Source organism: Biomphalaria glabrata, chromosome 13 (assembly GCF_947242115.1).
Source record: "Biomphalaria glabrata chromosome 13, xgBioGlab47.1, whole genome shotgun sequence".
Lineage (NCBI taxonomy): Eukaryota > Metazoa > Mollusca > Gastropoda > Planorbidae > Biomphalaria > Biomphalaria glabrata.
The window spans coordinates 24389152-24414559 of record NC_074723.1 but is presented as its reverse complement, the minus strand read 5'-3'; the positions used below and the strand labels follow the sequence as shown (position 1 = coordinate 24414559).

The 25408-nt window shown below is 34.0% G+C and overlaps 2 protein-coding genes across 6 annotated transcripts in view; both read left to right on the top strand.

Annotated features, from left to right (window-relative positions):
• Positions 1 to 2415: 2415 nt before the first annotated feature.
• Positions 2416 to 9953, top strand: LOC106057799 (28S rRNA (cytosine-C(5))-methyltransferase-like). 3 transcript variants are annotated; one of them, XM_056009000.1, is made up of 9 exons: positions 2416 to 2432; positions 5233 to 5424; positions 5969 to 6086; positions 6584 to 6692; positions 6971 to 7051; positions 7158 to 7299; positions 7491 to 7606; positions 7779 to 7957; positions 9070 to 9953. In XM_056009000.1, exons 3-9 carry the CDS (start codon positions 5975 to 5977, stop codon positions 9891 to 9893), a joined length of 1563 nt encoding a protein of 520 aa, XP_055864975.1. In that variant the 5' UTR covers positions 2416 to 2432; positions 5233 to 5424; positions 5969 to 5974; the 3' UTR covers positions 9894 to 9953. The 3 variants fall into 3 exon arrangements, with proteins under 3 accessions (XP_055864975.1, XP_055864974.1, XP_013070575.2); XM_056008999.1 differs by lacking the exon at positions 2416 to 2432 and adding an exon at positions 2756 to 2968; XM_013215121.2 differs by lacking the exons at positions 2416 to 2432; positions 6971 to 7051 and adding an exon at positions 2758 to 2968.
• A 4523-nt stretch (positions 9954 to 14476) lies between these two features.
• LOC106057797 (5'-3' exoribonuclease 1-like) overlaps positions 14477 to 25408 on the top strand; it is a 44094-nt gene continuing 33162 nt past the window's right edge. For all 3 annotated transcript variants that reach the window (XM_056007496.1, XM_056007495.1, XM_056007494.1), the window contains exons 1-11: positions 14477 to 14608; positions 18944 to 19084; positions 19587 to 19718; positions 19816 to 19916; positions 20607 to 20704; positions 20857 to 20966; positions 22421 to 22531; positions 23020 to 23108; positions 23638 to 23725; positions 24091 to 24259; positions 25316 to 25383. In XM_056007496.1, coding sequence (XP_055863471.1) covers positions 19010 to 19084; positions 19587 to 19718; positions 19816 to 19916; positions 20607 to 20704; positions 20857 to 20966; positions 22421 to 22531; positions 23020 to 23108; positions 23638 to 23725; positions 24091 to 24259; positions 25316 to 25383 — 1041 coding nt within the window. In that variant the 5' untranslated portion in view covers positions 14477 to 14608; positions 18944 to 19009. The remainder of the gene's footprint in view (positions 14609 to 18943; positions 19085 to 19586; positions 19719 to 19815; positions 19917 to 20606; positions 20705 to 20856; positions 20967 to 22420; positions 22532 to 23019; positions 23109 to 23637; positions 23726 to 24090; positions 24260 to 25315; positions 25384 to 25408) is intronic.

Here is a 25408-nt window from a genome sequence, read left to right as displayed (position 1 = left end):
CCTGTGAGCCGGTACTGCCGAATGGTCACTTAGATTGACAGCTTTTCCCGTTAACGTGATTGGCCCTCGATTTACTTATTATAAAAGATCTTATTTCTGAACAGACTTTACTTTTCGATACTTGGCACAATGTCTGTGAAAATGCTCTAGCCTGTACCTTTATAGACCTACCGTGCTTCTGGTATACACTCTAAGCGATTGCCAAACAACACAAAGTCTATAGACATCGTGCTAGTGTGGACCTTACTTTAATAACTTGGGAGAATCTGTAACGGGCCCAGAACTTACAAATTAGTACTTCTAATTTCCCGATGTTATGAGTTAGTACGATATTGTATGCAGCTATAGTCAGGTCGCAACTGGGTTGGCCTAGTAATGTTAAAAAAAAAAAGCAATTTACTCATCTTTTCTCTTCGGAATGGAAGTTATTGCCATTCTTCTTCTATTTCCACCGGTAATTTGTCTCCGATGACATTTGCATTATATTATTGGGTTGGTCGGTTAGTTCGCAAGATCCCAGGATTTTCCAACGAAGTCCATTTACTGCGACAGAGATAGCCACATTAACACTAATCAAGATGCAGACTCTCGAATTCCTGAATATGCATGTGCATCTTCAACTTTCTATGCCTTTGAACTAATAAGTGGCAATATATATCTTGCAATGCAGTTAATAATACAGTTCTTCATAATTCCTTTGCGTTTCTCATGGAACATAGGGCCTCAATAAAAATACGGCACTCTCCACGGACTCTTGCTAGTTTTTTAATGGCTTCTCAGCTGTTTTCTGTCCTCTCGGCTTCATCTAGTACACTGCGTCGCCATGTTCTTTTTGGTCTTCCTCTCCGTCTTGTTCCCTGGGGGATCCCCGCTAAAGCCTGTGTAGCTCTACTGTTGGTATCTTTTCTAAGGGTGTGATCAATCCAATCGCCACTTCCTCTTTTAAGATTGACTTTGACTAAAAGTGTAGGAAACAATGAATAGGAATAGTATCATGGTGATATGGAGGCGATAGCAAAAAGTGTGTCTTGGTAGTTCAATAACTGTCCAAATGGTTGTTACTGAATTTTAAAGAGGTACAATTAACTGAGGCATGTTTCTAATTATCATCATGGCATATGATTTAGTGCTTGTGAAATAGTTTCTGCACGGTAAATTGTGTAAAGAATAGGTTTAAAAAGCAACATGACATTAGAACACTTGCAAATTTTCTTATTGAAAGCTGTAGGGAAAGACGTTCTAAAAGAAATTAATTTGGTCACAATCATCATTGATCTGTTTGCGAGTAGTTGGTTGATAAGGGATCTTCTTATGGCGTGAATGTTGGATGTTATTGTGTATAGTACAAGGAACTTTTGGTTGCTTACTTTTCAAGTGTTATGCTTCACTATTTTATTACTGTCAAATAGTTTCAAAAGCATGTAATGAAGTATTCAGTTCAAGTAATTAAGGTTGCCATTGTACTATAGATTTTTGGGTACATATTGAGATTTTCTATAGCCTCTTAGCTTTCGATATAAATAAATACAAAACATTACAGAATACCTCGTGCTTTAAGTTGTAGTTGCATTAACTAACTTTTTATAAGGTCAGGTACCAATAGATTTATCTCACATGACATTTTTATTTGTGGGTCGGTTGGTATGGTAATGCCCAGTCCGTCCATGGGTAGGGTTATATTACATTGTCTGCTTTATTTTGCGAATATCCTCATGCCAGCTCAGATTCCGCATGGATTTTTTTGTAAAATGTTTTGTTTTACATGTTTCAATAGTTCTTTCAAAGTTGAAGGTAATCTGCATCCTAGCCCAAACTTACCTCCGGGGGGGGGGTGTTAGAGGGCAGGGTATGAATCCGGGACCATCGAGACAAGAGACTGAACGACCATCGCCCATGCTACTCTCAATGGTGTGTGCAGAAGTATAACGTGTTTCGTCCAGGCCTGGGGGGGGGGGGGGGGTATTTGCACTTGCATGCCAGGTGCCGCACCTACAGTTCTTGCTTAACCCCTGGGTGCAGGTAGGAATCACGTAGACGTAGGGATCTCCGCAGCAATCGTTGCCACTTTCCATATCTTGAAAGCCAAACTCGTTCGACTGCCATCAGTCACAGACAGTTCTACGGCCACCAGAGACTGCATTGTAACTGGTTGTACAGCTAGAGCAGTGGGAATGAAAATTAGTTCAGAAAAAAAGCAAAATAATAGTACGAGATGTTGCATACAGTTGAACGGCCAAACATTAAAAGAAGTGAAGTTGGCTCATTTAAATACCTAGGGTGAAACATACAAAAGATGGAGGATCAATAAAAAAAGATAAAATCCCGTTTTAATTTGGCATCCGTTGTCATTAGGAGGCTTGAATATATGCGTCTTTATCAAAATGGTTACTTTTTGTTTCCACCGAGTCTTCATGTATTCTTCACAATAAAGTGTAAGTCTAACAATAACTTATGCTAAATAAGATAGCTAGGGGTTAAGTAGGCTATATGATTGTTTTTACCATTTAAACTGGTGGACAAAAAATGTATGGGGAAAGGCATATTAATAAATGTAATTTAGAATTAAATACAGTTATAGGCTGAGAGACTTGCCCAGAACCGAGATGCCCCGAGGAAGCTGGTTGTTGCCATATGCCCCAGACGGGACCACAGTCAGAGATGAGATAAGCTGTGGCATGTATAATAGTGCAATGAAATTAAATTATAGGCAGGTAGAAAAAAAAAAACGAATTTTTTTATGAAACCGGAAGTAAGCAGTTGTTACGCACAAACAAAATAATCGAGCATGATTATCTGATATGATACTCAACTCTCTGGAAGTGTTTGATCAAGAATCTAGATTAGATTATCTACTAGATGTTATCTCCAGAAAATGGATTCTCTGTACATTGTTGCTGGGTCCATTTTAAAGAAATCACTATCCAAAAAGGCGTCATTGAAAACTTTGATATACGATTCAGGTTTTAATGTATGTTTATATGTTATGTATAGTAATAGAGTATAGACTACACACTATTTATTACGGTCTATTAGTATTACTATAGTATACGTCACTATTATAGACACAGATCTAGATCTAGTAGCTATAGATTCTATACTAGAGGAGTATAGAATATATATATCTAATTAAGACTAATTGTATTATTTATATTATTATTATAAATTATAATATTAAATCACTCAGTGAGTCAATTGTCTCAATCACTGTATTCAAGTGTATTGATTGTTTATAAATTATAGTTATACATGATTATGATCATGAGAATTTTTTATCTTATGACTTAGACTTAGACTTATTTGACTTACTACTTAAGTGACTCGATATCACTAACTCAGGCTAAGTAGCAAGTAGTCTAAGTCCTAACTAGTCCTAAGTCTAACAGTTTAACTTAGCTAAGTTTAAATTTAAATTTTAAGTCAACTAAGTGAGTCTAAGACAAGTCTAGTCTAGTAGTCATTTAACTTAAGACACTTAATTAAGTCAGTAGTGTTAACCCCGAAGACCCCTCATTCAACTCAAGAAAATACAGAGTCAGCTGTGCTTCTAGATCTAAAATCTATCTAGACATGTGGCGCCGGATCTATAAAATAATATTTTTTTTTGCCACGCGCTTCAAAGACACTCCTTTGAAACAGATAATAATGTCATCATAAATGAATAAAATAATAACAATAACACACAAACACTCTCTTATTCTGCCTACACCCTCTTTCCCGGGCTTTCTTCTTGTAAACACAATTCCACTTTCCAACATTCACACATTTTCAGTGCAAAGTAACAATTTAAATTTCAAGACTCAATGTTGAGGGGAAAGGGGGAGGAGACATCAATCGAGTACCAACGGTCAAGCCGCTAATTAGATCACAAACACTAAGCGTGCTAGATAAATATTATATATAGATAACACTTTGTGTGTGTGTATGACAAATACTAAGCTTGATCTAAAATACTTTTTTGGTCAACCAGGTGGCTTGGGAAGGGCGGATCTATCTACATCTATAGGTAACACAAGTTACTATAGCTTTTTAGCCGAAAAATATCTGGCACTGACTTTTGGGCTGGTACATACACTGAGCGCGCTTGATACGTAGAGCTGCGTATGTTTTGTTTTTAGGTCAACCACGTAAACTGTTGTGTCCTCCAATGGCTTAGGGAGGGAATTTTTGAAACTTTAAGCTCTTGAAAGCATCGACCTGACCCACTTTAACATCAAATCTAAGTTTAACGATGAGTAGTATACAATAAAACATATCTACTTTTTAAGACAAAGACATTTGTCTAAAACAAACGTAGACATGTTTTTATTGTATTAGATTTAGATTCAAGATCTAGATCTACTACTCATATTAGGTAGTCAAAATTAGAGATCTATGTTAAAGTGGATCTGGTCAATGCTTTCAAGTGCAGAAATTTTTGAAAGTTTTTTACATCTTTCGAACAACTTAAGAAACTCTTTAACACATGAGAAGTATGGTGTTAAAAAATTTTTATTTGTATTATTTTCTCTTTATGCCATGTCAAGATAGACAGCTCTTAGTCATTTTCCCATGCTCCATATATCTGCTTAGGCTTAGAAACTGATATTACACATAAGATGCTACAGCATTACCATACTTTAGTTGACTTGGATTATGCTTTAATGTCTTGAAAAGGCCCTCAGCTATTTTGAGATTGGGGGTTCTTTAATAGTCCAGATATTTTAAGGAGAGGGGCCTAATAAGCTTTGGTAGTTTGTGAATTGTGTTGCCTATTAAATACGTCCCTCCCCAATCCATTGGAGGATACAACAATTTACCTTGTTGACCTAAAAGAAAAAAAGTGCAGCTCTACATATCTAGCATGCTTTGTGTCTCAGCTGTGAACTGTGACAAAAAAAGGCCCAAAAGTCTATATACCTTAGTGTTAAAATAAGCTATGATAGCTTGCCTGTAGCCACCTAGTTGACAGAAAAAACAACTACTTGACTATACATATTAAGAGCATGCTTAATGTCTGTCATTTAATTAAAAAAAAAAACAATGTATGTATATATCTGGTGGGAATTCCCCTATCTGCCACCTGGGGAGGCGCTCGATGGGAGAGCCACAACTCCACATATTCAATAGTTAGCTATTAATCCATCACTCAGATAAGACCAAAAAACTTTCCAGCATTAGCACTAGCAGTGTTTTCCTTTTTGTATTAATTCATGTTTTAAAATAAATATATCATTTATTTTTTTTGTCCATTAGAATATTCCAAAACTAACAGCTCTTACGACTGAACTAGTCAAGAATAATGAATTGCTTCAAGAGATCTTATCTCATTTTGATGGACATGGCTTGTTGAGTGAAGATATTGTTGAAGGCAAGAAGGAAATTGCCTTAGCATTATTATATGAAGAGTTACTGGGTAATAGATTTGGAAAAAATGTAGCTTTACGGGTAATTTTTTTTTTATGCAAATCTTCTTTTTTTTTTTAAAGAACAGATTTAAAAGATTTACACTTTTAGATAACTCACCATATAGAATTCATCTTGATTTTGATCAGGATACTGATTTGCCTTTACAAATGTCTTTTGAATGTTACAGCTGATCACTACAGCTTTGTTATAAGGGTTGGAATCAGAATGAAAATAACACTTGGCTGTTCAGTTATATGTTTCAGGATTTAATTCAAGTGGAATCTGAGATTTTTATATTTTTTTCTGAGAACTTTATTTAATGTTGGTATGGGATAGTGAAGATTATCATGCTGATATCAGTGATTGGTGGTCCATGAACCTAGAGATCTTGAATTTCTTTTGACCTACTCTGTGAACTAAGCTCAAATAAATTTAAAAGCTTTTTAATTAGTGTGAACATTTCATTCTTCCCTCAATGCTCTTATATCGTTTCTTTTTTTATTTAATATATTACTAGCTGCCTGTATATCTTAATCTATCATTTATTTTTGCCATTAAAGACATTTCTATTGCTAATTTTCAGAAAGTTATGCGCAAGCACAAAGCCGAGATAAAAGCAGCTGTTGATAAAGTTCTATCTGCACATAATGTTAAATATTTGAAAATGTTAACCAAAAGAGAGAATTCAAAGGCAGACATAAGTGAGTTTTGTTGTTGTTTTAATTTGTTTAAATGCATTTTGTTGTAAATCATCTACAATGATGATGTCAAATAATTTTCTTTGGCAAGCTACATTTGATGGTAATAATTTGACAATGCAAAATGTCCAGCCAACTTGACTATCTTAACTTTTATTGTCAGTTATCAAATTTCATTCAAGCTGGACAAGTATTAATTATAGACTCCCTATATTCTAGTCATAATATGCAAACTTGAATTGACTGGATCTAGTGGAATTCAAATTAAAATGCTTTTTGCAAAATAATAGTAATATAGTAATAGGCTTAATAAAGTATATGATTTATTTGCTCATATCTATATGGTTTTCTATATATATATATATTCTATTTATTTTCTTTTTTTTTTTTTAGATTTAATAATATTTTGTTGATTTTATATTCAGAAATATTCACTATTTTTAATTTAATCTTTCTTGTATATCATACAATGATATTATTTTTTTATTTTTTTTGTTTAGAAATTCCTCGTTACATGAGGGTGAATTTGATTCGCTCAAGTCCAGATGATGTTATTAAACATCTTCAAGATGAAGGCTGGGATTTTGTTGGAAAACTTGATTTGGAAAAGTAAATTCTGAAACATTTTCAGTTTAGAATTAATTTTTTAAAAATTAAATGATTGATCTATTTTATGTGTTACAAGTCTTTAATAAAAACTTCAAATACCTACGTGTAGGCATGAATGAAATGAAAAATTATCATAGAATCCCCATATTGTTGAAATTATTAAAAACTCAGGAAAGCATTTGGGTTTATTAAAAGAAATCAAATAAGAACATAAACTAAAATGTTATTTAACCTTGGTTATGCCAATAATAGAATATGTTTGTGACCCCTCTTTCTAGTGCTATTAGAACATGGAATGGGTTGCCTGAGCCAGCCAGGAAAACCAATGACTTGGCACAGATTGGGTCATTGATTAACATGTATGACTATCTTGACCTGGGGACACACATAGGACTTAAATCTCTGTATTTTATAAGATAAGTCAGTTAACCTTTTTTTTTTAAAAATTATTACATTTTATTTTAGGTTTAAGGAGCAGGCTTTATCTCTCAGAGAGGATCAGTTTGCTTTAGATCCCTTGCTCTTTGATGTGTTGGTGTTTCCAGTAGGGACAATACTATTTAACCATGCGTTGACATTGTCAGGAACACTGGTACAACAAGATAAGGTAGGCACAAAGAAATGAGAAACTCCCCACGCTTCTTGCTTGACCATATGATGAGGATAATTCCATCACTTATATTTAATTCCATATTTATTGTTTTTAGCTTTTCTATAAGATACTGAGACATAATTTGATATATAAAATATATATATATTGGTGTCCATTAGAACTAATATTGTAAATGTAATTGCCAGGCAAGCTGTATTCCTGCTCATGTCTTGAAGCCACCCAGTGGTTCTGTAGTTCTTGATTGCTGTGCAGCTCCAGGAAACAAAACAAGTCATCTAGCCAGTCTCATGAAGGATGATGGGTTGGTATTATAGTTTGTCATCTTTCATTGAAAAATAGTTTTGTAACTTGTTATGACAGAATGAGATATAACGCAAAGAATAATGTTATGTAAGAATAATTATTGTGGTTAAACCCTCAAAAGAACCTGTAATGTATGTTGTATCTAATATCTATGTTTATAATTGTTTTAGAAAAGTTATTGCCTTGGATCAGAGTTTGAGCAGAATGCAGACAATGTCCCACTTGCTGGAGAAAATTGATTCCAAATGTGTTGAACTCATCAACCAAGATTTCCTCACAGTACAGCCTGATGCAGAAGATGCTCAAAAAATTGAGTTTATTCTTGTTGATCCAACTTGCAGCAGTTCAGGTAGGAAAACTTAGTTTTGTCTGCAGAATTGAAAGGATGAGAGTGTCAAAGGATGATGAGTGGTGTCAAGCTTTTCTAAAACTTAGTTAGCTGTCGCTTCAAAAATTTTATACATTTTTATATCTTCCTTAATTTAAAATATTTAGCATTCTTAAGACAATTAAGTCATAAAGTCATGATCTACAAAAAAAAACTTTTTTTTTTTTTTCAAAATACGTAAGAACTTTTGGAAAATTGTTCTTTATGTATATTTAGTTTGTCAGAACTTATCTAATTGTTGTGTAGTTATATATATAAACAAAATATACTTTCACACTAGTTTTACTCAAACATAACATTTGAAATGTTTACATCAGATAGATCAATTATATTCAATGAAATTCCTCGTTACATGAGAGTGAATTTGATTCGCTGAAGTTCAGATGATGTTATTAAACATCTTCAAGATGAAGGCTGGGATTTTGTTGGAAAACTTGATTGGAAAAGTAAATTCTGAAACATTGTCAGTTAAGAATTAATTTAAAAAAACAAAAAATACATTATAACTATGGAAACAAAATATACATTCACACTAGTTTTACTCAAACATAACATTTGAAATGTTTACATCAGATAGATCAATTATATTCAATGATTTGATTACCATGAGTTTTGTATCTTTTGTTGTAAACTTCAGGTTTGATTATTTTAACAAATTATACCTTCTGTCACAAAGCAATTAATGGATCATCTCATGGAAAGATCTTTCCATGACATCTTTATCTCCGTTTTTCAACCTACAAAATTATTAATAAGTTTAACCTTTGTAATAAACATGAGTTATACAATTACTAATTGATATTATTATTATAAATAAACAAATATACAAAAACTTGTTTAAAAAAATATTTTTTTTTTAATTACCAATACTTTCCTCATTAGAAAAGAGACAAATAGTAAATAACTAAGAATCAGACCCACAAGGGAAATAATATAAACCAAGAAGATGGATTTAATTTTCAATGTATTTGTGTGTCCTGAATCTTTGACTTGTCATTTTGTAAATATTTCTTTTTGGTTACAATCAAAAGGTGGTATTAAATATATTTGTTTTTGTTACTTTGTGTTTACAGGAATGTTAGGAGTACAACAAGGAAAAGATAATTACAGCACAGACCAAGCTAGATTGGAAACACTTAGTCGGTTTCAGATCACTATCCTGAAGCACGCCCTCAAGTTCCCTAATGCTAAACGAATAGTCTACTCCACCTGCTCAATTCACAAAGAAGAAAATGAGCAAGTTGTGGAGCAGGTCATGTCTCATGTATCTCATCACTTCAAGTTCAAGAAAGTGTTTCCAGAACTCAAAAACTGCAGAGGTTTGGATGGGTTTCCACACTCAAAATATTTTCTGCGACTCTCCACTGAAAATGATCTTACCCAAGGATTTTTTGTTGCCTGCTTTCAACGCAGAAAAAAGGTCCTAGAACAAATTGTTAAGGCAATCAAAACTGCTGAGCACTGCAATAAAAACAAAAAGATAATTACAGAAACAACAGATCTTCAAGAAAGTGCTGCAAACAATGAATTCTTAACTTCTGACAGTAAATTAAAGAAGAAAAAGAAGAAAGAAAAACCCTTAGTTTCAGTTGTTCCATCTCATGATATGAATGTTGAACTTAAAAAAAGTGATGTGAATAGTGATACAAAAAAGAAAAAGTACAAGAAGCCTCAGTCTTTAATATCTGGGGAACAAACATTGACTGATGAAGAGAATAAAAAGAAATGTGACAATTTTTCTGAAGACAAATTGGAAGGATTCACAGCAACCCTCAAGCGTAAACATAAACGTTCTCTAGATTCAGCAGAAACTAAGAGTGATGGACTTGTATGTGAGGAATTGGTACAGAAAAAGAAGAAAAGAAAAAAGGAAAAGCTTGTATCATTAGAAGATTAATAAATGGTTGCAAGTCAAGGGATGGTGTTTGGACAATAAATATGATGTGTTTATAAAGTTGCTTGAATGTTTTGTTATTCCTCATAAAGTTCTCAAACAAACTTTTAATCTAACTACCTTATCTTTTAATAAAACAAAAAATAACTAAACATGCTATTCATAATAATATTTGTTGCTTGTCTTTACATATATATATATATATATATACAGTTCTTTTTTTTTGTTGTTGTTGTTTAAAAAAATAGGTGCCGGTACTCAGTCATGAATTGCCTAACTTTTAAATTAATAATAAACGTTAAAATACAAGTAAAGTAATAATTTCTTCCCCGCATTCAAAATTGTGCCGGTACGTTTAAAAAAAAAAAGACCAAAAAAAAAACCTCTCATATTGAGTGAAGTTGCAACTATTATTTTGAATCTACAGCACAGATTAATGAGTGCAGTATTTCACGTGGCAACGCAGTCCTAGCTGGGGTGGTCTGCGGGGGGTCGGTTTCGGTTCTCTCTCCGCCGTTTGTCTGTCCTCAGCAGCAGATTTTTTTTTTTTTATAGCCAAAATAAATTTGTGCGATTGGAAATATTTTATTAATTTTGTTTAGCTCTATTTTCTTTGCTTCTAGCATGCTCAGTGCACTAGGTGGACCAGTGTAGTGGGGTGGGAATCTGAGTTGTTCAAATAGGTCTACTTGTAGGCTAAAATAAGTTTTTTTATATTGGCCCATTGTTAGTTTAAAATTTGTAGCGAGAACGATCTAATTCTGTAGGCGTACATTAGCCTTGACAAGAGTTAATATAAAACAAAATTAATTAGTCACGACCAATTGATTAACTATTTTTATTATCTTTTTATTGATTCAAAATTTGAGTGAAATAGAAAATAAAATCCTTGAAATTGTATAATTGCACACAAATACATTTACAAAAATTTAGATTGCACTCCGATAGGCCTGTCTCATACAAATACAAACAAATCACTATTATTATAGCTGCTGTTTCTTATATACCTAATGTTGCGAGTGGGATATAAAGCAAAGGGTGCCCCAGTCAGACTTGGCGAGTCAAAGCTTGAAGTGCTCGACAAGTTCACATACCTTGGCAGCATCATATCAAATAATGGGTATGCCTACCATGATGTAGCGTGCCGAATAGGAAAGGCGGGGAGCATTTTCCAAAGGCTGCAGCCAATTTGGACAAGCAAACCATTGGAATCGAGACAAAAATACACCTTCTCAACACAATCGTCATCCCAACAGCAACATATGCATGTGAAACATGGAAGTAGTCTGTCAAAATTGAGAAAAGACTAAATGTGGCTCAACAAAAATGGCTGTGACGGATTTTTGGAGTCAGTTATCGAGTCTCAAACAGGGAAATCCTATGCCGAACTGGGAGTCGAACACTTAGTGAGGTTGTGACAGAGCGGCGCATGAAGTTTGCGGTAACAAAACCAAAAGTTGTGATGACACGGAGGCCAACAGGGACGTCCTCGTATAACTTGGCGCCACACCTTCATGGAGGACCTCAGAACAGTGGACCCCAAGTGGGAGGAGGCTACAGACATTGCCAGTTACAGATCTTTGTGGAGACAGTAATGTTGCAATACATGAACATTTTCTGGGTTTCGCCCATTGCTGATAGGCCTAGGCTACAAGTGGAGAAGGACTTTATGACTTCGTAATAGAGAAAAAAAAATACAAAGTTAAAATCGGAAATAAAACATTTCAGATGGCATGAGAGATACAACGGTGAGAATATGAATTTAAAGGGAAAGAAAAAAGATATGATCTACAAAAATGGTACATGGTCCAGCTCATTCATAATAGGCCTACATTTTTTTTCTAGAAAAAAAAAAGGGGGGGGGGGAAGCGGCATTTTAAAATTAACACAACCCTCGTGGCGGCCCTGCCTCTAGATTTAGATCTAGTGTAGACTCTATGTGAAAACATTCTGCCAGGTCGTGCGGTTTGCGCGCTGGACTGTCGTTCGGACTTATTGATGGTCCCTGGTTCAAACCCTGCCCGCTCCCATTCCCCGTCGTCCTGTGGGAGGTTTGGACTAAGAAGTAAATTATCTTGGTTTGGACCAGGAAGTAAATTATCTTCAACTCTGAAGGAACTTCTGAAACTTGTAAAACTAGTAATGGTAATAAAAACAAGACTAGACTACAGATCCACAATAGATCTAGACTCTAGACAAAAATATGCATCCATAGCCTAATAATCTGTAGGCCTATATCCCTCATATTGCGGCTTGAGGGCCACTGAAACGGCAGACACCCATGCACGAGAGGGAGCTTTGGCAGACACACACCTCGAAGCTCCAAGCACGTTTTTACAAGTAACGGCAGAAATCCGAGCACTCATTCATGAGAAGTGGTTATAGTCATGCGAGGAATCCGACAGAGCACGAAGTGTCTGGCAGCATATGCGTCACCTAGATAGCGATCGATCCGTGGTGAAGATTAATGAGGTCAGAACAACATTCATTGCACAGTGTAGGACGGAACATTGTCCTGTCCCGATGCCGCCACTGTGGAGAGAGCGTCGAAACAGTGTCGCATATCTTGTACGAGTATCCCCAGCTCCGAGAGCAAAGGGAGGACGTGTTTGAGCGGTCACTCGACTTGTATGGTAGCTACGAGGCATTACGCCGAACAGCCCAGTTTCTTGCAAAAGCACTACGGGAGGATTGAGTCCTTCCTGCTCTGATTTTTCAATAGCAGTTCATCTCTGGTAGGCCTATAGGCCTATCCAGCTCTCATGGGAATAGCCAGGGGTTAACTACAAAACCCCTTTTGGCTACGCTCATGGGATTTATTGATTTTAACTTTGCTTTTCTTTTAATTAAAAAATTGTTTCGAACTAAAAAAAAAAAAAAAAAAAAGACAACCTCGGAATTCAGCGACTATATATATATATATATATATATATATTTAATTGAAGAGTTTTTGTTTTTTTTAAACCTCAAAATCATGTGGAGAAAAGTTTTAAACTCTAAACTCCCCTTGGCTACGTTCATGGAATTTGGTGACTGTAGTTTAGTTTAGTTTTTACAAAGCTAATATCAACTCACTGTGTCTGTCTATCTGGTAAAAAGTTTGTATGTACACGTTATTGAAAATTCACACCCATTCTTGGATCAAGTTGAAACTTTGCACAATTATTAATTGGCATACATAAGACATGGATCATTAAAAAATTAAACAATTTGTTAATCAATTACTGGTAATTAATTATTTGTTTGATACCAACAAGGGAAATAAACCTTTCAGTATTCACAGATATGGCTAAATATGTAGCGTTTGGCCCCCTTAGATAGTTGTACACATAATTTCTCCCACTCTCCCATACCCATTCTCAGATCAAGTTGAAGCTTTAAACAATTATTTATTGTACATAACAAAACATGAATCAATAAAAAAATCAACCAATTAGTCAATTACACTACAGACAGCGATGTCCTTGCAAACGCCAGTATGGACAGTGTAGAGAAACTTCTTATGGCCTGACAATTATGCTGTGTGGGACAAAAGTATTTTGGTGAGCTGTAAGGTGGTTGTCGTAACAGAGGTGCCCTACGGAAATGCTTTAAAGACCGGCATAGGAGCAAACTTGCTTTAATTGACATAGAAGAGAGCACTTGGCTGCAGGATCAGACTGAGACAGCAGAAGATCACTTACAAATGACCGCGGTATACACATATTGAGGCTTAAAGAAAATGCACTGCCAATATACACTGCAGCGAAAATAGTTATGTCTGGATGGGGCAAAGTATGTATAGGTCGCAGCTGGAGCTGCGAAGCCACGGGAAATACTGCATTTCTCATATTATTCTCTGGATTCAAACACAAGCCTTAAATTATTATTATTATTAGTTATTAAATAAAGGAAATAACATCCCCTGGCTACACCCATGCTGGGAACCAATGTTTAAACAAGGATGGCTGCCTGGTCGTGCGGTTTGAGCGCTGGACTGTCGTTCGGATTTATCGACGGTCGAGGGTTCAAACCCTGCCCGCTCCCATCCCCCGTCGTCCTGCGGGAGGTTTGGGACTAGGAAGTAATTAAAATATCTTCAACTCTGAAGGAACATCCGAAACATGTAAAACATTTTACAAACATATAAATTCTGATTACAAAAACATATTACAAATGTATATCTTGCATTATGGGCTATTGTAAAAAGTTGTTGACTGCTTTCCCATCTTCTTATTTGACCAGGTGAATGGATTGCCGTAATGAACTTCATCATAAATAAAAGAAACCGACTCGAAATGTGTGTTCATTGAGCCGGGCATAAATTAATACACTTATAAAATCTCATCGAACTCTTCAAAGTCAATATTTTTTAAAATGTATTTTAAACAAAAGTCATAATCTCAATAAACACTAATTCAACAAAATGTGTGTTGTTTGAAAATTTGCTACTTATATAGTCTAATATGTATTTATGTAGCTTTTTCACTTAGGGATCCGTGGGCAGGTTTTGACCATATAAAAAGGTCCCTGGATGGTTACAAAAAAAAAAAAAAAAAATTGAGAATAACTGGCCTATACAAATACAGAGTTTAGAGAGTTTAGATATATATCTAGGTCTGTGTTTAAAATATTAAAAAAATAGTACGAAAGTTACGGATCTAAATACGTACATAAAAATTCCGTGTTACCTCGGCCATTTAATCATTAATGGCAATCAAACTAATCTAGATAATCTGGTATAATAATACTAGTATAATATAATAGATCTAGATAAGATTTTATAAATAGACCTAGATTCCTAGATCAATCAGTTATTCATCAATACCCATTTATTATAATATTATACATAGATATTTTATTAGATCTAAAACATAGATCTAGATCTATCATCTATTTTTTTTTCCATCTGATCTGATCATGATTTTCATCTACTTCATCTAGAATGATTTTTAATGATATTCTATTCTATTTATTTTTATCAATAGTGACACTAGCACGGAACAAAAAAAAGACAAATTAAATTGTATCTGGCATCTGCTACTCTAGATCTATCTAGATCTAGAATCTAGAATAATCTAGAATCTAGATATAAAATTAAAATATTAAATAATAAATCTATATTCTAGACTATATATTTAGAACCTAGATTATTATTAAATTCTAGATGATACTCTTTTACTACTTTTAGTCTTTATGACTTTACTCTTTAAAAGGCTAAAATAATTAAAGTTTAATTAATGACTCTCAATCTGTCTATCACATTCATACTTAATTAATTTAATTACCTCTACACTCTAGTACTCTAGTCTCTAGTAAATTGTCTCTACTCTCTACTGAGTCAGACTCAGTGAGTGACAGTGAGTCTATTCTATCAACTCAGAAACTATCAATCAATTTACTATCATTAGTATCATGATTCATGATCTTATCAAGTATCATAATAATCATATAATAATATTAAAAAATATGTTTCTTACCATTTCAAAGAAGATCACATAGAGGTTAAAAGTAAATTATGTATGTCCGAATTTCTATACTCTGTAATACTCTCGGATGCACAAACTCATAATAAAAACTAATTTAAAATATTTATTGATATGATAGCTTACACAAACATTGCTCTACCCAAAACAATAAACAAATACATCATAGGTAGTAGCTTTACAAAAATAATGAATGCTGAACTTCAAAATTGCATTTTTGGGTACAAATCTGTTTTCCGCCATAAGCTTTTACTCTTTATAATTGGGCCTAGTTCTTCTTACTCTAAGATTGTATCTATGTGTAGTTTCATCTGCTTGAGCCTCTGATGGTCTTACTATGTCTTCGGTGGTGCTGGTGGTTTCTTCAGCCGTTGTATAATCAGTAGGTTGATTCCTGGGAGGCGAGCTTTGGACAGGACAGTCAGTATCAAGCTTCGTTCCATTCTGATTCTCATTTTCTATAACTTTTTGTTCCTCCCTAGGGGCTAACATTCATAATGAGACTGTTTCCTCTCGACCGTTTGGTGTTCGGATAACAGTGTACTGAGGGTTGCATGTTACTAAATCAACTTCTTCTGTTATGGTATCATATATATATTATATATAGATGATCTAAGGTTCTTCAGCAGGACAGGACCCGGACTGGTCAACCATGTTGGCAGAGATGTCCCCAAACCACTTCTTTGGTTGAACCCAAGAAGTCCTTCATGTGGCGTTCTGTTAGTTGTGGTGCATAGTATTGACCGGATGGACTGCAAAGCATCATTTAGTACTAGTTCCCATTTAGCTATGTCCAGTTCCTTAGAAGGTAAAGCCAAAGTAATGGCTTTCCATAAAGTCCTGTTTAGTCTTTCTATTTGTCCGTTTCCTCTCGGATTGTAAGGGGTCGTTCTACTGGTCGCGATTCCTCTCTCATGGAGGAAATGCTGCCCCTCTGTAGACATAAACAAAGTTCCCCTGTCAGTGTGGACGTACGCTTGAAATCCAAATACAGCTAATAGTTCATTGAGACATTTAAAAACTGTAGAGGAAGACATATCGGGACATGCAAATGCAAATGGGAATTTAGAGAATTCATCTATAATGGTAAGTAGATATCTATTTCTTGAAACAGAAGGGAGAGGTTCCTTGAAATCCATACTAATTCTCTCAAAAGGTTGAGTCGCTTTAATCAGCTCTCCGGTCAGCTTTGGAAAAAAAACGGGGCTTCAACTCTGTACAAATTTGACATTGTTCTATCACAGTTCTGATGTCATCACAGGAAAACTGAAGATTTTTAGCCCTTACGTAGTGCATTAGTCGAGTTACGCCCGGATGGCAAAGACTAGTATGCAACAATTTAAGGTCATTGCAAGTGATGGCAGATAGATAGTTTCTGGTAAATGTATCAGCTACAGTGTTCTGCTTGTCAGGGCGATAGATGACATCATAGTGGAAATACGACAGTTCTAGTTTCCACCTCTGGATTTTTTCATTCTTAATTTTTCCCTTGTTTGACCTGTTATACATGAAAGAGACAGATCTCTGATCCATAACATGTGTGAACGCTTTACCTACTAAGAAATGTTTCTATTTTTTCAACTGAAGAATGTTTTCTTTCACTTTTTGTTAATGAGCGAGAGAAGAAAGCAATGGGCCACCATCTTAGTTTCAAGCTCATTTTCAAGCTCATTTTTCAAATTCAAATGTTCTTTTGACTTCTTCTGAGACAGGAAATTGTTGATTTCTTGTTAACAGGCTTATTTTTGTTGAGAAGTTAGGTATCCACTGTGAGTAGTAAGCCAGAAGACCCACTACTCGTTTCTGTTCACGCTTGTTCACTTGTACGGGTGATTCCCTTAGAGCGCGAAATCTCTCAGGATCCAGCTTGAGTTTTCCTTTGGAAATCTTGTATCCTAACAGTCTCACTTTAGTAGTGCTAATTTCACATTTGTTTCATTAAAAGTGATTCCATACTTTTGAGCACTATCAAGAAAGCGCTGTAGGTTTCGGTTGTGTGATTCAGAGTCCTGACCGCAGATGGTCACGCTATCCACATTAGCAAAAGTGTCATTGAGTCGTTCATCTTCAATGATTTTGTCAATCGTATGCTGAAAACAGGCAACGAAGGAATTGATACAGTTTCCCACATGCTTCGAAGGCTATGAACAGCCTTTCCTCTTCTTTTATGGGAATCTGATGGTATGCACTTTTCAGGTCTAAAGTGCTATATACAGAGTACTGGGAAATCTTTTCTGCTAATACGTTAATTCTGGGCATGGGGTAGGCGTCTAGTAGAGTGAACCGGTTTATGGTTTGACTGTAGTCTATCTGCCGAAGGGGGCACTTTGAATGACAAGATGCCCTCTAAATGTGATTGGCCATCGCTTTATCATTAATAAAAGATTTTTACAAACTTAAATCCTTTGTACGCACTAAACGATTAACAAACAGCATTTGACCTAAATTTTGTATATAGTCCTATAAAAGTTTGAAAGTGTGAACATACTTGGGATATCATTAAGGGGACTCTGATGAACATAAAATCCAGTAATGAATTTTGTATATGGGAGATTTTCATTCATGTCTGAAAAAATATAAAACAGCTTTGCTTTTTGGTGTATCTGGTGTACAGAATGAAAGAAGTGTTCAGCTTTTGTTTTCTCCAAGGTCTATTAGAGGATCATTTGTGTGCACAGTAGAGTCACAGTTCAGCTTTTGTTTTCTCCAAGGTCTATTAGAGGATCATTTGTGTGCACAGTAGAGTCACAGTTCAGCTTTTGTTTTCTCCAAGGTCTATTAGAGGATCATTTGTGTGCACAGTAGAGTCACAGTTCAGCTTTTGTTTTCTCCAAGGTCTATTAGAAGATCATTTGTGTGCACAGTAGAGTCACAGTTCAGCTTTTGTTTTCTCCAAGGTCTATTAGAGGATCATTTGTGTGCACAGTAGAGTCACAGTTCAGCTTTTGTTTTCTCCAAGGTCTATTAGAGGATCATTTGTGTGCACAGTAGAGTCACAGTTCAGCTTTTGTTTTCTCCAAGGTCTATTAGAGGATCATTTGTGTGCACAGTAGAGTCACAGTTTAGCTTTTGTTTTCTCCAAGGTCTATTAGAGGATCATTTGTGTGCACAGTAGAGTCACAGTTCAGCTTTTGTTTTCTCCAAGGTCTATTAGAGGATCATTTGTGTGCACAGTAGAGTCACAGTTCAGCTTTTGTTTTCTCCAAGGTCTATTAGAGGATCATTTGTGTGCACAGTAGAGTCACAGTTCAGCTTTTGTTTTCTCCAAGGTCTATTAGAGGATCATTTGTGTGCACAGTAGAGTCACAGTTCAGCTTTTGTTTTCTCCAAGGTCTATTAGAGGATCATTTGTGTGCACAGTAGAGTCACAGTTTCTAAGATGTCCCAATGCTAACTCAAAAATAATTACAATATAAGACACACACAATTTACTTTTAACTGCAAGCAGGATGTGTCCATTTTTTTTTTTTAGTTTTTATGCACGTAGATTCAAGTCTAGATTGAGATTATCTCTAGAGATCTAATTATATTATTATCATCAATGACACTCTGACCACTATTTTTGTCATTTAATTTCCTTATGAACAGGCATCAGTTTTAACAGATTTAAAATAAAGAAAAAACATAACTGTAGCTGTTTCCAGTAGCAACATCATGGGAGTACCAAAATTTTACAGATGGATTAGTGAACGATATCCTTGTTTAAGTGAAGTGGTTAAGGAATTTCAGGTAAAAAAAATGTCCTGTTTGATTACATTGTAATTACAAGATGTCTTACTTAACATAAAGACATTCTTTTGACAGTCGTGCCCATACAGATGTTTGTGTGCTACATCTTTATGCCTAGTCCTACTGCTTTATGAATTAAACTGCTGATTTTTTTTTTTTTGCAATACAGGCTAATATTTTTTTTTTTACAATGGAATCTGTGTAATTAACAATTTTCTACCATATTCTTGTTCGTGCCTCCTTTTTGTTTTGATTTTGTTTTGTGTGAAAGTTAGTAAAAGAAATGTTTCACAAAACCAGCAATCTCATTTCTTTATTTACTATTATAAATAATTCAACATCTTTTAAGCTATTAAATTTTGTTTTTTGTGGTAACATTTTTTTCTGGATACTAGGTTAAAAGGAAAAAGTAATCATATTTAATATTGTTTTTCATTGTTATATCACCAAAGGTTGATTTGTTCTTAATTAGTAGTTTTAATTTTTTTAAAAATATTTTCAGCTTCCAGACTTTGATAATCTTTACCTGGATATGAATGGCATCATTCATGTTTGCTCTCACCCAGAAGATGATAATCCTCATTTTCGTATCACAGAAGAGAAAATCTTTAAAGATGTTTGCCATTATATTGATGTAAGTTGAGCAATTTAAATTTGGTAAGGTTACATAGTACATATTCAGTAAAAGATCTTATAATTGTAATTTGTTTCATTTTTTCTTTGTAATTTAGTTTTTGTTCCGTATGATCAAGCCCAGAAAAGTTTTTTACATGGCTGTTGATGGGGTTGCCCCTAGAGCTAAAATGAACCAACAGAGAGGTCGTAGATTCAGGTACAACATACATTTTTGTTTTTTAAAATAAATAATAGTAGCCAAATAAAAAAGTAACACTCTAAATATTATATTCTTCTTCTTCTTCTAGCCAGCTTTATTGCTGCTGAGCTGTGAGCTCTTTTGCAGACTGTGCCAAGGAAAAAAAGTGTGCTGTTTTCTTCAGTTGTTCAGCACTGCCGTACAGGGTGTTGGTTATGTTGGGCTGTAGTGGAAGTAGGGTCTGTCTAAGGTGGATTAGGGAGGGTCATTCAAAGAGGATATGGTTTACGGTTTCAAAGGGGTGGGCGCAATGTCTGCAAAGGGGTAGTTGTGTGGAGTTTATTATATAAATTTCAGTTTTGGATAACTCAGAATCTTGCAGTTGTTTTACATGTTTTGTTATTCTCATTGTGTTGCCAGTAATAAATTGCTCTGGAAAAGTTAAACCATCAAAGCTAAATATCGTAAATAGAAACAAAAAACAACAAAACAAGATGGCTGTTTGGCGATTAGACTTATACTTAAGACTTGTTGATTTGTTATTCTCTGCCATTCTTGAAGAGTCTTGTGCTAGAATGTAGTTATGTACTTTTTATTAAAGGAATAGCTGAAACAAATAAAATAAAGCTACACATTTAAGTTTTATAATCTGCTTATGTTATATTAAACACATTTACATTTTTAACTGGTCAAAAATCCTTTTTTTAGGTCAGCTAGGGAGGCAGAAAACCTGATTTTAAAAGCACAGGAGAAAGGAGAAGTTCTACCGACAGAGAAGCGCTTTGATTCTAATTGCATTACTCCAGGTTTTGATGTTTTTGTATATTTATTTTCTTAAGTTTTGATTGAATTTTAGCATCGTAAATTTTGGTAATATAATTTTTTTTTAATTGGCAGAAAATATGATGCTTATAAAAATGTTTCCAGAATTATCTTGCTAAATGTAGCCTTTTTTCAGGAACTCCATTTATGGTTAGGCTACAAGAACATTTGAAATATTTTGTTGTTGAAAAGATAACAGTAGATCCACTCTGGCAAGGTCCAAAAGTGTATTTATCTGGCCATGAGGTATGCTTGTATTTTGTTTTATGTAATTAATTTATATCTTGAAAATACTTATTTAGATATTTTACAAAACTTGAGCACAAAATATAAGGAAATAATTTTTGAACAATGTGATAGAGACTTGAAAAAAACAATACTAATGATTTAACCAATAACATTGATAATTTATTATGTTTGTTATACTTAGATATTTTCACTTTCATAACAGTTGTTGTTTTTCTCATTTTAATTTAAGATATAAAATATTTAGAATTTGCAAAATTCACTTTTGAGACTTAGTGGTTCTTTGGACTGGAAATTCCATGTTTTTATTGCCTTAATAGTTCTCTCGTCTTGAACACACAATTGAATATATTGTTCTGTAACTGAATGGCTTAATGGTAAAGCGCTTGGCTTCCAAACTGAGGGGTCCTGCATTTGAATCCTGGAGAAGACAAGGATTTTAACTTTCTGGATCCTTAGGGCACCTCTGAGTCCACCCAGTTCTAATGATATTAGTTGGGGAAAAGTAAAGGCAGTTGGTCATTGTGCTGGCCACAAGACACCCTAGTTAACTGTGGGCCACAGAAACATAGGACCTTTACATCATCTACCCTATAGAGCGCAAGTAATTTACCTTTTTTAAATTTCTAATTAATATTTTACTTTATTTACAAGTTGAGTTTGTTGTTATATAGGGCAGGGAAAATATATTGCAGACTGAAGGACAACATGCCTTAAACTGCCAATGAGCCCTAAACCAAATTAAATAATTTGGGTTTTTGCTGCACTCATATATGGCCCTTATTTTCTTAGTGTCACACAATTATTTTGCATTCTTAACAGTGACTTTGACTAAAACATTATGACACCATTATTTTCAATTGTATAAGCTTTTTCTACTTCTTTGTTTAATTAATTTTGAAAACAAAAAGATTCACTTTTAGAAGACTGTAAATAGCCATTGCACCTATTTTGAGCATTGTGAAGAAGATAGCAAAATTAAATATTTAATACTATTCATTTTTTTTAGATAAAAAAAATGCTTTTAGATAGTAAATGCATATTGCAAGACCTATGGAAAAATGATTGAAATCTATGAACATACAATATGCATGCTTATTTTCAAAACAAAAAAAGTATTCTCTCAGAAGACAAGCTGCTGTAGATTGTTCCTATTGCAAAAACAATAAAGACTTTTAGACTTAGATATTTCAATGTAACACTGACTGCACTGAAAGCTGCACACAGATGAAATTATTGCTTTTAAATGAAAATGATACATATAAATTATCTAAATTGAAAAGTAGGCCAACCATCTGGAAAGGAAGCAAATGAAATAGTAAAGATTTCTATTACTTTACTAGCAATTGGTGGACAGAATTTTAAAAAATTACACAAGCGAGCAATTTTTTGCTAGTGTTTTCTTTTGTTAAATAAGAAAACAGATTCAAACCTTTTTTTTTTTTACATTTCAGACCCCAGGAGAGGGGGAACACAAAATAATGGACTTTATTCGGTACTCTAAAAGTCAGCCAGATCATGATCCTGAGACTAGGCATTGTTTATATGGTCTTGATGCTGATTTGGTAAGAAAGGATACAAATGTGTTTTTTCAAAGCTTATAGCAACTCACTCTTTCTGTCTGGTAAAAGGTTTGAATGTTTTTTCTGCCACTTCCCATTCTCGGATCAAGTTGAAATTTTGCTTAAATATTCATAGTTGATGACAGTAAATGAATCTATCCAAATAATTAACCATTTAGTTAATCAACTAGTAGTTATTAATTAATTATGTTTTATAAAACAGTGAGGAGGATAAACCCTGCCATCTTAAGATAAATTGCAAAAATTAGCAGTCCTTTTCCTTAGATAAGCTTTGTTTTTTTAAAAAGCACTATGTTTTTGTTTTTCTTGTTTTACTAAGGGATTTCTTTGGGCCTGAAGTCTAGATCATTTATTTTATGGATATCCACTTGGTATATTCTTGAATTTGTTTGTATACATTTTAATTATGACTTCAAATGGTTTACATTTTTGTATTCTGTCTGTATAATATGCTCAACTATTTTTGTTAGATAATGTTGGGGTTAACCAGTCATGAGCCACATTTTTCATTGCTGAGAGAAGAAGTCCGTTTTGGTGGAAGGCGAGACAAAAATAAAAGGTATGTCAATCAAATTATCTCCTACAAAAGTGAGCTGAATTGATTTATTTTATATCCTGACAAAAACTTGTGTTTACAATGCATTGAATCTTACAACCCTTCTACTTTATTCTTACTGTTTTTGAGGAGCATATGTATTAAGCAGCTTTGGGCTCTCATAAAAAACTGAGCACTCTATTTTAAAGACCAGGGCATATGATTTAAAACCCAAAGGAAAGCTACTGCCCAATACAGACACACACACAAATGAAACCATTATGTATTAAGCAGCTTTGGGCTCTCATAAAAAACTGAGCACTCTATTTTAAAGACCAGGGCATATGATTTAAAACCCAAAGGAAAACTACTGCCCAATACAGACACACACACAAATGAAACCATTTGCAGAGGTCTTTGCATTACATATGATGAAATATGTTGGCCACATATATCAGTTTGCTTAATTTGCTTAATTGCTTGAAATACTGCATTATTCCTTCATCTTTTAACTTGAATTGTTGTTTCAATTGAAATACCTTCTTTTTTTCAGACCAACCACACCAGAAGAGACAACCTTTCATTTATTACATTTATCGTTGATGAGGGATTACTTGGCATATGAGTTTTCTGGTTTGCAGGTAAAAAATAAAATGTGGGCTCTAATGATCAATGAAAATAAAAAGATGTATAAATGTGGTTTATAAAATATTTTAAGCAAACTAATCACTGTTGTACATCAGTTCTAGTAGGCAATATTTGAATATATTTGAAATTGATGACTTCCATTTTCTTTATGATGTTATAAAAAAACTCTAGAGGATTTTATTGAATTTTAAGTTTTAAAAATTTTGTCTTGAAAATTGTATGTAGATTCTATTTATTATAATAGTTTTTTTAAATTATTGCTAATGGTTTAAAATGTTAGAAAATGTACTTGCTTTTAATTTTTAAAGGTAGATAACATTTCATTTTCTGTTCTGTTATGACATCAATAATATTTCAGAACAAGATATCCTTTCCTTGGAACCTTGAGAGTATTATTGATGACTGGATTTTAATGGGATTCTTAGTTGGCAATGACTTTATTCCTCACTTACCTCACCTCCATATACATGCTGATGCATTGCCTTTGTTATGGAAGACTTACATGAATGTTTTACCACAGCTTGATGGTAAGCTTGCTTATCTGCACTTTCTTTTTTCAGGGATTTATTAGAGAAATATTTTTTCCCTATCGCTTGTACACAAAAAATATGTTGTCAATGAAATATTATAAGCATTGTCAAAATGTGGTAGAGGCTCATGTATTGGCACAGAAAGTGGCAAAGTTTATTTCTTGTAGTTGTTAAAATTATCTGAAAAAAGAAATCTTAGCTATATCTGAAAATGTTAAAGTATCTGTTTTAAATTACCTTAAACTATTTTTTATGCTAATAAGTATAAGGAACCATAATTACTTCTTTTCACTTTCCATATTTTTCTGAAATTATAACCAAGTTATACATAATCTAAAAGTTATTTATCTTAGGCTAGTGTTCATCTTTAAAAGTAATTGCAACTGTTTTATAAACATGTTCAAAAGTTTGTTTAGTCTATGTTTCTAAATATTTGATGATGATTTCACTTTTTTCTTTTTTTTTTTTTGGGGAGTGCAACTTGTTATTATGTTTTTTATTCAACAAAATGTCCACCCACTTCAGTCCTCCTTATAATTTGCTTTTAGCTCTGGGTAGAGGATGTGAAGAATCCATCAGGCAGATTTTGTGTGTGTGTGCAGCCAAGCCCTTTGATAAGGATTTCTCAAGCTGATTAAGCATCTATGCTAAAGTGTTCCTCTAACATCCTAGTGGAACTACAGCCCTGGCCTGCTTCAACATATCTTTCCATTCATATCTATATTTTGCTTTTCATTTTCATGCCCAGACAATTTTTGTCAGACACATTCTTGATATCCTGTTTTTTTTTTTTTTTTAATTCATCAGTTTAGTTATTTCCACAGCAAAATTCAATGGCACCACTTGGCAACTTTGTCAAGGGTTGAAGCTACATAACTTTCCATGGCACTGAATAAGGTTCAGTCCCAACAGAATGTCCTAAAGAATTAATTTCAGGAGGAGGTTTGACCTCACCAATACATTACCACTGTCCCAATATGAACTCCTTTGTTTTGCATGTGTATTTGTAATTTTATAAATAAATTGATGATTGGTCATTGTGTTTCAATGTAGGTTATTTGAATGAAGGTGGTCATCTAAATTTACCCAGATTTGAAAAATATATGACAGAACTAGCAAAGGTAAATTTGGTTTTATTAGATGATT